Source organism: Gopherus evgoodei, chromosome 1, assembly GCF_007399415.2.
Source record: "Gopherus evgoodei ecotype Sinaloan lineage chromosome 1, rGopEvg1_v1.p, whole genome shotgun sequence".
NCBI lineage: Eukaryota > Metazoa > Chordata > Testudines > Testudinidae > Gopherus > Gopherus evgoodei.
In genome coordinates, this window is record NC_044322.1 from 270,327,245 (window position 1) to 270,341,215 (window position 13,971).

General features: G+C 46.9%; 2 protein-coding genes across 2 annotated transcripts; one reads left to right on the plus strand and one right to left on the minus strand.

Moving 5' to 3' along the window:
* Nucleotides 1-270: 270 nt before the first annotated feature.
* Nucleotides 271-4,176, plus strand: TOMM22 (translocase of outer mitochondrial membrane 22). The gene is made up of 4 exons (XM_030546424.1): nt 271-420; nt 579-697; nt 1,161-1,278; nt 3,448-4,176. The coding sequence occupies exons 1-4, from the start codon at nt 319-321 to the stop codon at nt 3,520-3,522; spliced, it is 414 nt and encodes a 137-aa protein (XP_030402284.1). The 5' UTR covers nt 271-318; the 3' UTR covers nt 3,523-4,176.
* JOSD1 (Josephin domain containing 1) lies at nt 3,627-13,403 on the minus strand. The gene is made up of 5 exons (XM_030546411.1): nt 13,317-13,403; nt 12,143-12,910; nt 8,581-8,709; nt 8,266-8,460; nt 3,627-6,752 (listed from the first exon to the last, which is right to left on the minus strand). The coding sequence occupies exons 2-5, from the start codon at nt 12,325-12,327 to the stop codon at nt 6,653-6,655; spliced, it is 609 nt and encodes a 202-aa protein (XP_030402271.1). The 5' UTR covers nt 12,328-12,910; nt 13,317-13,403; the 3' UTR covers nt 3,627-6,652.
* Nucleotides 13,404-13,971: the final 568 nt, after the last annotated feature.

Sequence of the window (13,971 nt, forward strand, 5' to 3'; positions counted from 1 at the left end):
ATGGAGGAGGCCACCTAGGAGTGACTGACAGATGGAAGAGGTGGAGAAGCAAGGCTGGGGGCTGTGCAGCGGGTGTGGGGCAGCAGCGACGGAGCATGGGAGCGAGCGAGGCTGGGGCCCCTTCCCCTGATGGAGCGGCAGAACTGGGCAGGAGAGGCCGCCGGCGGGGGGGAGGTTGACCACTAGAGGCCGCTCTCAGCCCTTCCCGCGTGACTGTCGCTCGCTTCCCTTCCGGTGTCTCTCTGTCCACTGCCGGGGCCTCCGTCTCGTCGGTTCTCTTCCGGTTCCGGTGTCTCCCCCGCTGTCCTGGTTGCAGCCATGGCCGCCGTGTCGCCCCTGTGCCCCGAGGAGCTGCTGCTGCCCAGGGGCGGCCCGGGCAAGGCGGAGGAGCTGGAGGAGGAGCTGGAGGAGGATGACGAGGTGCCGGGCCGCCGGGTTGCGGGGCAGGGAGCGGGGGGGCGGAGCCGTCCGCGGGCTCCATGTGCGAGGCTGGGTGACCCCTGGACGTGGGGGGCGCAGGGCAGGGGCCGTTCCCAGCAGCATCTCCCGGGGCTGACTCTGAGCCTCTCCTCCCGCAGCTGGACGAGACCCTGAGCGAGCGGCTCTGGGGCCTGACCGAGATGTTCCCGGAGCGCGTCCGCTCCGTGGCGGGAACTACCTTCGATTTGTCCCTCTCCGTGGCCCAGAGAATGTACCGGTGAGAAGGCGGCGCCGGGGGCGTGGCTGGGTCTGGCGGGGGTGGGTTGGCGGGGCCGCGTGCCTTTTTTCCAAGTCAGGGTTGGTTATTGGCCGATCATATACCGCGCTGCCGGTGCTGCGTTCTCTGCCCCTGCCACCGGTTGTTGGGTTTGTGTGCGAGCGTCAGTGGGCAGCGCAGATTGTGCTGAAGGTGTGTGTAGTGACGCTACACATCCTGCTAAAGCGTACAGCAGAGTATGGGAGCCAGGACTGGAATAGCAAAGGCGACTACGGATTAGGTTCAGGTGCTTTGGCAGAGCTACGTGGAGTGTGCAAGACTGGAATCAGGTACCCAGGCAGAGCTGTATGGGAGTTTCTCTTGGTCCTCCCTTTGTAGAGGCAGAAGGGGAACAGGGGTCTGTTCCCTATAAAAGGGGAAGGAAAATCAAGATTTTTCTGTCATGATTATTTTTTCTCTCTAGATTTTCCAGGGCAGCTCTGTGGATTGGGACTACCTCCTTCATGATCCTCGTTCTTCCTGTTGTATTTGAAACTGAGAAACTGCAGATGGAGCAACAGCAGCAGCTACAGCAGCGACAGGTGAGCCTGAAGCCTCAAGACCCTTTCTCCATTGCAGTCCATGAACACAGGCTGTCTTTGGTTGCCTTGCAGCACAGAGATTAGCAGAGGATGATGGGGTTTTGGAGACATCATAAATCTTGTCTTGCTTGAGTCACCAGGATTTCCCCCCCCCCTTCTTTTTCTAATACCAGCAGTTTCAAACTCATTTAGCAGAGAGGAGAGGGCTTGATTTCATGTTTAATTATGGTCCATGGGCCAGAGCATAAATTCAGGATGGCATATTATCCTCAATCCACAGCACAAATCTCACCAATGTCAGTGGGTGGTTCACACAGAGATCAAAGGGGCAATACAGCCTTTATGTAGTAACTAAAGTTCTTATTCATTTTTTTATTCCTAGCAACTCTCTCCCCTCAAGGCTGCACTCGCACCCACTACCTCATTCCAGCTGCTAGAGTTATCAGTTAATGGTGACTTTTTTACAGTGGCTACTTCAATCAGATTAAAAGGGGGGGAGGGGAATTCATCACTCTGACTCATTGTTCCAAGCTCTCTGCAGTCAGGCAGCTGACATGACATTGTTTATATTTAGTTTGTATGTGGAATGTGCTCTTTGCAGCGGTGAGGGCTAAAAGCTGATTTGGGATGGGGGCAATGTTCCCTCTCATTTTTTACATCCATGTGAGGAATTAATTTTCTTATGTGCACCAATATAGAGGTGATGTATGGTGGGGGTGGGTCCAAGGAGTTTGGAGTGTGGGAGGAGGCTGTGGGGTCGGGGGCAAAGGGCTCTGGCTGGAGATGTGGGCCCTGGAGTGGAGCCAGGGAGGAGGGGCTTGGGGTGCACGACTCCCCCACCCCTCTCTCGCCACAGCAGCCTGGGGCTGGGCAAGAGAGCCTATCCCCACTTGATGCCTGCATAGACCTTGATAGCCTGCTGCATAGCTTAGGGGGAACTTGGGCTGGGGTGTGGGGGAAGAGCTCTTAAATCAGTGGTGTGCAACTTGTGGCCCTTCAGGGTAATCCACTGGCAGGCCACGAGACTGTTTACATTGACCGTCCACAGGCACAGCAGCCCACAGCTCCCAGCCACTGGGAGCTATGGGAAGCAGCGTGGGCCGCAGGGACGTACTGGCTGCCGCTTCCCACAGCTCCCATTGGCTGGGAACTGCGGGCAGCCGTGTCTGCGGACGGTCAGTGTAAACACTGTCTCTTGGTCTGCCAGCGGATTACCCTGGCTTAGATCCTGCACAACCTGAGTACATCATGCAGCCATCAAATACATCATGGGCCACATTTGATACCCCTGACTAAGAGTACTGGGGTGAGATGCCTTATTTTCCATTTGCTATCTCAATAAGTCTACAGCAGTTAGCTGCCATAGGAGAGTGGGGATGGTATTGCAACATGACAGGAGTATTGCACTCTGAGCCCTGCAGAGTGAGATAAGAAGGGCCATACTACCAATGGTCCATCTAGCCCAGTGGATATCCTGTCTTACGACAGTGGCCAATGCTAGATGCTTTGGAGGGAATAAACAGAACAAGGCAATTATTGAGTGATCCATCCTCCTTTGTCCCAATTATACTTTTGCCCTACACAACATCTCCTGGCAACGATTTCCACAGATTGACTGTGTATTGTGTGAAGGACTTCCTTTTGTTTTAAGCCTGCTGCCTATTAATTCCATTAGGTGACCACTGATTTTTGAGTTATGTGAAGTGGTAAATAACATTTCCTTATTCACTCTCTCCTCACCATTCATGATTTTATAGACCTCTATTGTATTTCCCCTTAAGTTGTCTCATTTCCAAGTTGAACAGTCCCAATCTTCTTAATCTCTCCACATAACATTGTTAGCTTTTTTTTGTCTGCGGCTGCACTCATTGAGTGCATGTTTTCAGAGAACTATCCACGACTCCAAGACCTGTCTTGAATGGTACCATTTAGTCCCTATCAGTTTGTATGTATAGTTGAGATTGTTTTCCAATATGCATTACTTTGCATTTATCAACATTGAATTTCATCTGCCATTCTGTTGCCCAGTCATAAATGTGAAGCCCTTATTACTGGAGGTGCTAAACCTCCTCCTTACTGAAACTGTGGGAACAGGGAGGGATGCTATGCTGTTTTCAGTCTTTATAGTTAATATGAATAGTTTTTTTAAACCAGTATCATCTCTTGCAGATTCTCTTAGGACCCACTACAGGGCTGTCTGGCAGTATGCCAGGGGCCCTGCCTCCACTTTCTGGAAAGATCTAACTTCCAAAAGCTGCTTCAGATCCATATCACAGCAAGAGACCTCAACATTGATTCATTTGAACTGTTGGTTTGTCAGAGTGGGCACCCCTACTCTTTTTTTTTTTAAACCTTGGGACACGGACCTATCCATAATGGGGCAAAATCCCCTCTCCTGGACCCTTTTTTTTTCCTTTTTTTTTTTTTTTGATGGGCTTCTCCTGTAGTTTCCCCTCCAGATGTCACAAGTTTTTCCTTTTATTCAATGAGTCCATGCAGTGAGCAATTAGAGACTTTAAAGTGAAGAGCTCCTGCTGTGGACTCCTTACCTTAGGCCACAAGTTAGGTTTTGGCCAGTTTGTTCAGTAAATTCTGCAAATCAAAAGAAAAACCTCTATTTCTCCTGGCTAAATCAAGGCCAGAAGAGGCCACTAATAGAAAGGAAGGTGTATATTTACCAAGAGGCAGAGTAGTAAGTTTCATCGAAGTTCTGTGGGGAAAACTTGTTTTCAAATATTTTCCTTGCACTCTCTTTTGTTGGAGGAGGAAAGGAGAGCACATTTGGTTGAAGACTGTGCCTGGGTCAATTCTGTTTGCATCATAAAACTACTACATTTCAGAAGTCAGCTGCATACTTTTTTGTATTAAGTATTAAATAAATTCAACCCAAACATGGTGTATTTAGTAGACATCCCTTGTCCCAGCCAGATACTAATGGAAAATTAGAGTAGATGTTATAGCTTTGAACCCAGATAGGTGGTTATCATCTAGTTGTATGTACACAGTGTTAGCTTGATGGGGTGGGAGATGAGATGGTTCCACCTTAAGACAGCTTAGATAGGTGAGAAGTTTTGGATAACTTAAAGCAATGTCTCAGGAGTGGTATCCTAGGCTTACCTATAGTCGACTAGATGGTTCCATATCAGAGCTCAGAAGGTGGTGTCTCCCAAGAAGGCCACAACTTCATAACAAAGAACAATTTATTTTTGTTTTTACATACCATGTTACAGAACAATTCAGCTGAACACACAGAAGTGACAGGACGCTTTATATGGAGATTTTTCCATTTTTAATATTTGGTTAAACAAAATACATCTCTGTAAACAAACCCAAGACAAGGCTATAACAAAACCAAACAAGCAAGAAAACAAACTCGGGCTTCCCCACTCCTAAGCAGTGGGATTAGTCTGTTTCCCCTCCCTCTGTCACTACAGCACTATTCCCCAGGGATGTGATCATACAGTTTCCCTTTTCCTGAGCAGCTGGATCACACCCTTTCCCTGGGGGAAGCAGTGACATTAGATACAAATATAGGGAGGCAGTCCTACCATGTTTTTAAAACATCTTTGCATATTATGCACTGATCCATTGGCTTGCGGCTTCCATGCAAACAGGGTCTCTCCAAAGTGCGATTTTAATCAGCATAGAAAATTCTTTTGCTGTTGATTTTTTTTTCCCCCTTCCCTTTTAGAAAATGGCTTCAAGTCATAAGCAGAATTCCTGCTTGTGATGTGTTTAAAATTTCTGCCAGCTGGTTTTGGTCATTGGAATGTGGTGGTAAGAAGGAAGTAGGGCTCTTGTAGAAATAGACACATTGAGTTTGGACTGTAGAACGTGCAGAAGAGCCACTGCCAATGTGTCATCAGGAGGCTGCAGCATGGTGACTGTAGGATGTCCAGGGTTGACCACACCACCACTCTTGTCCTGTTGCCACATGGCCTCTGTTTTCTGTTGCAAAGGGAAGGCTTTGGTGGTTTGTAAGTTTAGCTTCAGACAGTTGCTTACCCAGGGTGGTTTCCATCACTGTTCTACACTTGCTGTTATAACTAGGACAGCATGTACATTAGGAAATGAGAAACAGTCGTAATGTAGCTTGACCAGGAAGAGTCAATAGTAGTGTGAAATTCATCCCAAACTCACCCTTTCCTCTTTCTGCTGTGGAAAGAATGATTAAACTACACCCAGCACCTGGTGGCACAGAAAAAAAAACCTGAAAGATTCCTACTGGAGTCTCCCTGTCTCTTAGTCACTTTTCTCTGCAGGAGGGAATGGAGGGTGAGGTGATTAAGCAGTCAGGAATGTCTGTCAGCCAAAACCAAAGTACTAGATTCAGCTACCATGCTAGACAATCTGCCCTTACCATCAGGAAGACTCTCTCATGAACCCTGTACACATCTCTCCCAGTAACTGCTAATGATGATAGGAGGCAGAGAAGTCTAGAATTGCAATGCCTTTTTGATTTTGCTTTGCGTAACTCCTAGTTTATTTGTAGAAGAGTTTCTCCACTGTTTCTTCCTCTCTCATGGCCATGGCTAGTCTTCCATAGAGGAGGAAAATAAGAGGGAAAGACTCCCTCCTTCCTCTTAAACACCTTCAGTTTCATTCCCTTCTCTGCAATCAGCTCCTGAACTAACAAGTGCACATACGGGAACAATTAAGATGTTATATATCACACCAACGAAAACCCCCGGTGGCCTCTCTCACTCCAGATGTGATGCTTCTGAACCAGCCTAAACTTGTTACCACTTCTACTCCCTAATCAGCCTGCCCTATCCAAAGAAGCATCTAAGCCATGTGCATACCAAAATCCTTAAAAACATTAGAGAAGAATCCCCCAACCTATCCCAAGAGTTTCTTTAAAGATGGGTTGTCCCTAACCCTTGGCACAAAACCTCACTAAACAGGAGATTTTACAGAGCACCATACCATTGCTAGTGTTCGACAGTTTCCTGAGAGTCCCCCATGATTTACAAATGTATCCAGAATAGTTTGCTCTGGGGATAGAGACTGTTTCAGAGAGGAGGCAGCATGCTTGACCCCTTCCATCCAAAGTAGTTTTGTTAAGTCTGAAGGGAGTAGTGTCCAACCACAATTAGTCTTTAAGATACTGGGGTATGGGGAAGAATCAGCAGAGTGTTCCAAACACCCTATCCCCAAAGCCTATTTTAAAGAGCACTATGCAAGGTAATCAGCTTAAAAGCATAGAGCTCACTCTCCTCTCCTCCTCATTAAAAAGTGACTGGCTTCCTTCCTCATCCATTCTGGCCCCCACAATACCCTATGCCACTGTCCTATTGCACCATCAATACAGAAAGAAAAGAGACCAATGAAAGGAAGTTCCAGAGGAAAAGAACTAGGGCACCCATTATCCAGGTCACATGTCAGCTCTCCAGCTCTGATGTGCTTCCACCTCCTCTGGCACCACCAGCAGAAGTTCACAGTTCTTTCCTCTCAGCTGATGTTTCAAAAATTTCCTGTGGAAAGGAGAAGGGCAAAAGTGAGGTGAAACAACAACAAAATCCAGGCTAAGTAGTATTGGCTCTGCAAAGCCTTTAGGAGTAAAGACTTATTAAATAAGCAGATGTGACAAAAATACATAGGAAGATAATAGGTGAAGAGGTCATTTTTTACAATCACTTTTCTGACGACTACATATTAGAATTCTAACTAGATCCATACACCACATGGCAGGTTATTTCAGAAGCACAGGGGCATAGCCTTAACTTCATTATTAGAGTTTACAAAAAAAATCTTGCCCATTCTTCAGGGTCACGCACACCTATTCTTGTGAATTGGCAAGATGTAGCGTGACTGAAGTAAACTGACTACTTTGGGTTTAAGATCAGCAATCTCATCAATTTCAAAGCACTCCCCCCCCCCGCTCCTCCCACGGTGGGGTAACTGGTAGGAAACAGAAGGACAACATGGTAAACCTAGTGACAGAATGATTACTGGCAGCCTATGAACTGGGAGCTGATGCATTTTTTCAGTCTCTCTGGCTCAGTGATTTATCCAGTAGCAAAGATAGGACGACTTATATAAAGGAAGTTTTAATTTTCATATTATTTATTTTGCCAAAAAAGGTTCCCAAAATGTTATACACAGGAATCATTCACTTAATGCTGAAATGCAACAGTTTTGAAACTGAAACATTAACCATTCCAAACCAGCAGTATTAAACAGCAATCATAGGAATGAATAAATTCTCTACTGGAAGTTACACACATGGAATTTTAGGTTGTTAGGATGTCATTCAATTCACTAATTCTTGATTGGCATGACCTGCTCCACAGACACTGCTAGAGCACAGTTCCCTGAACTGGAATCAATTTGTCTGGGGCATCAAGGCTAATCATTATGGTTTTTGGCACGTGAGGAGCAAATGCCACAAATCTTCGTTGACCATGAATGGTCAATTTTACACTCTAATGTGAAAGACATCGAAAATTTAGCACCAACACAGAAGTGCCACCTGGATCTCAGAAAGAACAGGAAAATGGGAAGAGCCTCATTAGCCATTGTAGAAACTGTTTCAGGAAAAAAGCTACATTTTTCAAATTAAATCCTCTCTCTGTTGGACACACACAATAATAGAACCCTATCAAGTGCTCCCCATCTAAAGAAACATGATAGAGCATGGTGGGTTGGTCTAGTATAGGTGTCACCACAGATTAACCATCAGGGAATCTACAATCATCATGGTGACAAAACCAGCAGCCTTAGGAAGGAAGCCCAGGCTCTCCTGAACTTTGAAGTCTATTAGCTAAAATTGTTTTCTTAGCTTCACAGAAATGAGACTCATGAGGTAAGATCCAGGAGGGGCATATGAATTTCATTCCCATTCTTCAGTCTTTGCTATCAGAATTCATGCCACTTTACAGTGGCAATAAAGCATGAACTGTATTGTACCAGATACTAGGTGTTAAAGGCAGATCTTTAATCTGTAATGGGGCTAGGTGTAGGGGATTAGGATGGAAGAAGACTCACCTGAGCTCACTTTCACCTCCAATCCACTCCGGCATCTTGAGTTTGGAGTCAAGATTGTAGTAGGTGCCTCCCACCTCCCGGACGCAGATCCAGTGCTGTCGTTTAAGGGGGAGCTTCAGGGGACCCCAGCAGAGGCTGGAGGGCAGATTCATGATGAAGCCCATCACATTTGAGAGGGCAATGACATTAACATCCCTGGGCAAGCAGAGAGAGCAGAGTTGGTATTCAGTTATTTCTCTTACTTCCTCTGTTATAGACCCTAGCACGAGGCAGCTATCTCCCAAACTACAGCAAGTAAAAGCTAGTTCTCAGTACCTGCGCTTGTCCCACCAAACTGCTTCATAGCCTTTGGTCTGAAGCGCTGCCATGATGACATTCACATCATAGTTCCCGTTTCCCAACATGCTCTTCTTGTGCGGTGTCACCATGGTGTTGGGAGACAGTCTGTGAACACAAAGTGAAAGAATACTGTTGCAGGAGTTCATTGTATCCATCTCCCACATCCATATTCTAGTAAAAAGTGGTACTGGTTGTTGTACCTGTATCCCATTCAGTTTTAATACAAAGTTCAGCTGAAACGTGATTTTTCAATGAGAAGGTTGTACAATCCAATTTATTATACATCCTCACTGTTCAAAATCCCAATTGGACAACTGGCAGAGCCTGGCATCTTCAATGTGAAGAAGTCTGTTCTCTCTTACCCAACAGGCAGAGAAATTGACAAGGTATTGGTTCAGCTTTGACTCAAAAGGGTAATGTCATTCAGATGGGAAGCCTCCAAGCAGTACTGGTATTGACTGAGTCTGACCCTACTAAACTCATAAGAAAGGATGAGCTCACAGCACCCAGAGCAGTTGGGCTGCTGGTATGTTTTCATGTTTGCCAAGGAAGAAGTACTCATGTATATAAAATCCATCACTGTGGCATCTGAGAACCTATGAAAACAAGCAGTACCACCACTAGATGGACCAACTGTCAATGCTGTTACAGTAATAGCTCAACAGCTAAGCTTGCTGGTGAGTAAATCTCTTCGCTGCCATTTAAACATTCACTCAGAAGCTTGCCTAGACATTTTTTGTTTGTATTATGACAGCACCTCAACAGCAGCTAGGTACTGTACAAACAAACAAGACACCCTGCCCCAGAGAGCCTACACTCTATTAACAGTGCCCACATTTATACGAGAGCTGTAAGACTACAACCACTTTTGTTCTTTCCAGAGGAGGAGAATTCAGAGAACAAAAGGAAAGTGGTCAGGTTGTGTAAGTATGCGGAGGTAACACACAAACTGTTACCGGTGAGTAAAATTTCCTCAAGAACCGCCTCTATGTATTCCTACTTGTGTGCGCACCTAGCATGTGGTGTAGAACCCACAGAAAGGTAGATCAGCTGAGTTTAATTACACAAGGAATGCAGAGCTGCACTCCCAAAACCGAGTATGCAATCTAGATTCCAAGCTGTACAAGTACAGCTATGTACATATACATGCAGAATTTCAGGTATCTCTCCTACAGATTTATAAAACAGAATAGTTATGGAAATATGACACTGATATGCAATAGCCTTAATGGAGTGAGCCCCAAGACCGTAAGGTACTGTCATCCTGGCTAATCAGGTCTCAGAACACAAACTAGTCCTCTTTGACCCAATGTTGTGTGGATATGCAAATAAAAGACTCTGCATACCCTAGATGTCAAATCTAACTTCTTGTGAATAGGAATACCAGGACATGAGTGGTCTAATTCAGATGGAAGCCTGGCCCCAAATTTTGCTATATATTTGGGATGAATATGTAGGACACATTTTGTCTCTATGGAATACAACGAAGGGGGGGTTCAACTATTAAAGCCTCTAGTTCAATAACTCTTCTTGTAGATGTGATTACAGTTACAAAGGCTGTTTTTTGGTGACTGGTAAGGACTCAAAGGACAAGTCACTAGTTTTGTGACCACCAGGTTTAGATCCCATGTTCAGTAAGTTCATTGGTGGGGATACACTCACCAAACCTCTAGGGAATCTAATGACATACAGTGAGATGATTGAAGACAGTGGAACTGTCAACTGAAGCACAGTATGCTGAAGATGGCATGTAGTTCTTCAACCTCTCCTTGCCTTCAGTTAAGTTCAGCAAGTAATCCAAGATAGATACAATGGAGGCAAAGCATGGAGACAGGTTCTTTTCCACCGCCCATATGCAAAACCTTTTCCACTTCTGAGAAAGATCTTTCAACACAAGCCCAGTCCAGTAAAAATGCATCCGTGCTTAAGTTTCTGTTCCTGTACTGGAACAAAACCACTGGCACTCTTCATTGCTGACTACTGATGGACAGCTCCACTTCTTGATCAGTATGTTAATTATGGTCCACTTTGAAGACTACTCATGGTAGTATTGTAGTCTGATTTAAGATTGGAAAAGAAAAGGTGTTACAGTCAAAGAAAGATATATGGGTGAGCCGGATACCATTCTCATGGGACCGACTGCTGCTCCTCAGAAGAGTAGCTATGGGGAAAAAGAAAGGTTTCAGAGTAGCAGCCGTGTTAGTCTGTATCCGCAAAAAAAACAGGAGTACTTGTGGCACCTTAGAGACTAACAAGCTTATTTGAGCATACGCTTTCATGGGCTACAGCCCACTTCATCGGATATGAAGTGGGCTGTAGCCCATTAACTCTTATGCTCAAATAAGCTTGTTAGCCTCTGAGGTGCCACAAGTACTCCTGTGTTTTTTTTTGTGGGGAAAAACACATCCCTGCTCATTGATACAGAATACTGCTATTGTGTTGTCAGCATAGGGGTACTACACAAACCTTGATCAATGGCAGAAAGGACTTTAGGTCACATCCCCTGACATGAAGTTCCAGAACATTTATTTATGAGGAGTTTGGCTTTTCACATATTCCAGACTATCAGATTCTGCTAATGGACCTCCAGCCCAAATTAGATTAATCTGCAATGACTACTATAGATAGAGGTACGGAATCAAAGGGGATTCTCTTTAGTATATTGGTGGAGTTAAGTGACTTTCATAGTAGTATTCACAAGCGCTCCCATGAAAATGTAGGAAAAGCATAATATACTTTGAATTTTATCATAAAAATCAAGACTATTGACAGGGTTATTTCTTTTCATATTTAAACAAAAAACTCCATATTTAAAAAGTTATTCAAAACTACTGCAGAATTTACAGCACAGTGTCACAGATCATAGGGGCCTAGCTGCAGAATTTAGATCCAGCTTGCCAGAGTATACAGGACCATGCCTGTGTGAAAATATAGAGGCAATAATATTTCATTCATAAATGAACACCAAGAGTCACTCATCTGATCACAGAAGAGCACGGTAAGTAGACATAGGCTCTAACTTGCAGTTGTTTTGAAGTTTTTGGACAGATCAATTTTTTTTTTTTCATTTTACCGTCCTCTCCTACCCACCCCACTCTCAGGCCAACCACATGACCACAAGGCAAACGAAGTATTTTGATGGGAATAATTTACCTTTAAAAAAAAAAAAAAACAACACACCAAACCAAACACAGGAAGGGAGAAATTTGAGAAACACTAGGAAAGAGCATTGGGGAGGGAGAGATAATTACAGCTGGCCTATTACATAAGGGCATCTGCAACTGAGTCCTTGCACCCCAAAGTGGCAGACTGAACAGTATGAGGGACAGGAAATGGTGGTGTCGGGGGGGTTCCATCATTAATATAGGAGATGTGTGTGACAGAACAGAAAAGATGACATGTCAAGCCTTCAACAGTGTCAGATTCTGAACAACCTCCCTCTCCCCCTTGCCACTCACACAAAGGCTATTTCAGATACTCATCCCAGCAATAAAGGGCAAAAAGGGAATTAACAATGCCAGTGCAAGGTGCTCCCTACCTCTGGAAAATCTCTTGCAGTGTTTCCCGGGTGAAGGCGTTGCTGTCCTGGAAGACATTATTGAGGGCATGGAGAGCACACAGCTCCCTACGCTGTTTCTCATGGTAAATACACAGTGGTGCCAGCTGTGGTGGCTCAGGAGACTCCAATTTGGTTTTGTCACCTTTCCATGGCACGCAACTCATTTTTTCATAGGGTAGTTGTGAGAGGATAGTGAGAAACAGAGGAGTCTGAAGTTTCTCCCCCTCTCTGCAATCAAAACAAGAGCCCACTGATCCCTTCTTTTATAGGCAAATCCTGCTTCCAGCTGGCAAACCCTCTTGTGCTTCAGTTTGTTTAGTAATTGATTGCTTGCAAAAATAACTTAGGAATCTGTAACATTTTTTCCCTCCCCCCTTCCTCCCCCACCCCATAAAAAGTTGCTGTTGGGGTATTTCCTTCCCTCTGTCTCCTCCCCCAAAAATATCAAAATAAGATTTAAATCCACTTAGCATCAGGATACCAGCTGGAATTTATCACATCGCTCCTTTTCTTCCATCTCCTTTGGTCTGTAGCGCTGCTAAAAAGGATCCAGAGCAGGCTGGGAAGAAATGCCCACCCCCAGGAAGCCAAACTAGGTAAGATGAGGCCAGTCCCTGAGGCCGTTTGCAGGAGCCTCGGGGGCGTCTCAGCTGCCTTTCTCCATCCCTTTGGGAGTGGCTGAGTCCTGAAAAGCAGATGCCAAGGGCTGGGGAGGGAAACAGCTTCTCGCCAAGTCCTGCCACGCTCCTAAGCAGGGAAGAGAAGCCCCGATTAGCCCGTCAGAAAAAGCAGTGGCACAAAGCGCACCGGGCCGGGCCAGGTTCCCGGGGGGGGGGGGCGCTCGAGGCATTTCTACCCCGACCCCCGGAGAGCAGGGAGCGGGCAGCCCCCACCCTCTGGTGCCAAGTGCCAGGGCGCCCCCCACCAGCGCGGCCTGCGGGGCTGAGGCACCGTGTGGCCGGGGAGCGCTCGCCCCGAGCAGGGGGCAGGGCCCGTTCCGTTCCCGGGGGGGGCCGCTCCCCCCATGAGGGCGAAGCCCGAGGAGAGCCGGGGCACGGCGGGACCGGGCTGCTCCCCAAGGCGGGGGCCGATCCCGCCCGGCGGGGAGATGCGGCGGCCGCGGTGTCCCTCTCCCGGGGAGCCCCCTACTCACCGCCTGCCGGCCCCGACCTCCCCGGATCAACAGCCACCCCCCAGGTGTCCCCGCGCACGCGCGCGGCCAACCCGCCCCGCGTAAGGCGCGTGCTCTGGCCCTGCCCCGCACACGCTTACGTAGCCGGAACGCTCAGGGCGCCGTTCCATGCGAGTGGTGACGTCACTGCTCTCAGCTCGCCTCAGGTCGGGCAGCTGTACGGAGCGCCAGGGAGCACGAGCCTGCGCAGTGCCCTGCCAGTGCACAGAGCCCGCAGCCTGGCCATGGGTTAGTCACCCACTACGTCAGCCTATGTTGCTTGGTGCCCTGCTAGTGTATCGACCCTGTAGGCCACAGTGTATGGACCGCAAAGGCCGCTATGGAGTACGCACCCCTTGTATTGGCTTGTCCCTCTGCACCATGCGTTGCCACTGCACAAAGTTTGAGCTGCAGCCCGGGGGTGGGGAGCTGGACTCTCAGCACTACCATTTAACAGCTCCTGTAGCCATGCATGGTGTTTTGGATTTGCACCGAAACTACAGCCTATGGATAGCTTAGGGATCCCCTTGCTCTAGCTCCCACAGTCTTCACACTGTTCTGGGATTGCATCTTTTGGAGGCCCAAAGCAAGAATATTTTGTGAGGCACACCCCATACATAATGCCATAATTAAAAGT

What these genes read in the sequence shown, in the direction of transcription:
- JOSD1 (XM_030546411.1), bottom strand. Translation starts at nt 12,327, where the DNA reads ATGAGTTGCGTGCCATGGAAAGGTGACAAAACCAAATTGGAGTCTCCT. An exon ending in CTGCAAGAGATTTTCCAGAG is followed by an intron (nt 8,710 to 12,142) that starts GTAGGGAGCACC and finishes TTGTGTTCACAG; the next exon opens with ACTGTCTCCCAACACCATGG. An exon ending in GGAGGTGAAAGTGAGCTCAG is followed by an intron (nt 6,753 to 8,265) that starts GTGAGTCTTCTT and finishes TCCTTTCCACAG; the next exon opens with GAAATTTTTGAAACATCAGC.
- TOMM22 (XM_030546424.1), top strand. Translation starts at nt 319, where the DNA reads ATGGCCGCCGTGTCGCCCCTGTGCCCCGAGGAGCTGCTGCTGCCCAGG. An exon ending in AGCTGGAGGAGGATGACGAG is followed by an intron (nt 421 to 578) that starts GTGCCGGGCCGC and finishes CTCCTCCCGCAG; the next exon opens with CTGGACGAGACCCTGAGCGA. An exon ending in AGCAGCTACAGCAGCGACAG is followed by an intron (nt 1,279 to 3,447) that starts GTGAGCCTGAAG and finishes CATCTCTTGCAG; the next exon opens with ATTCTCTTAGGACCCACTAC.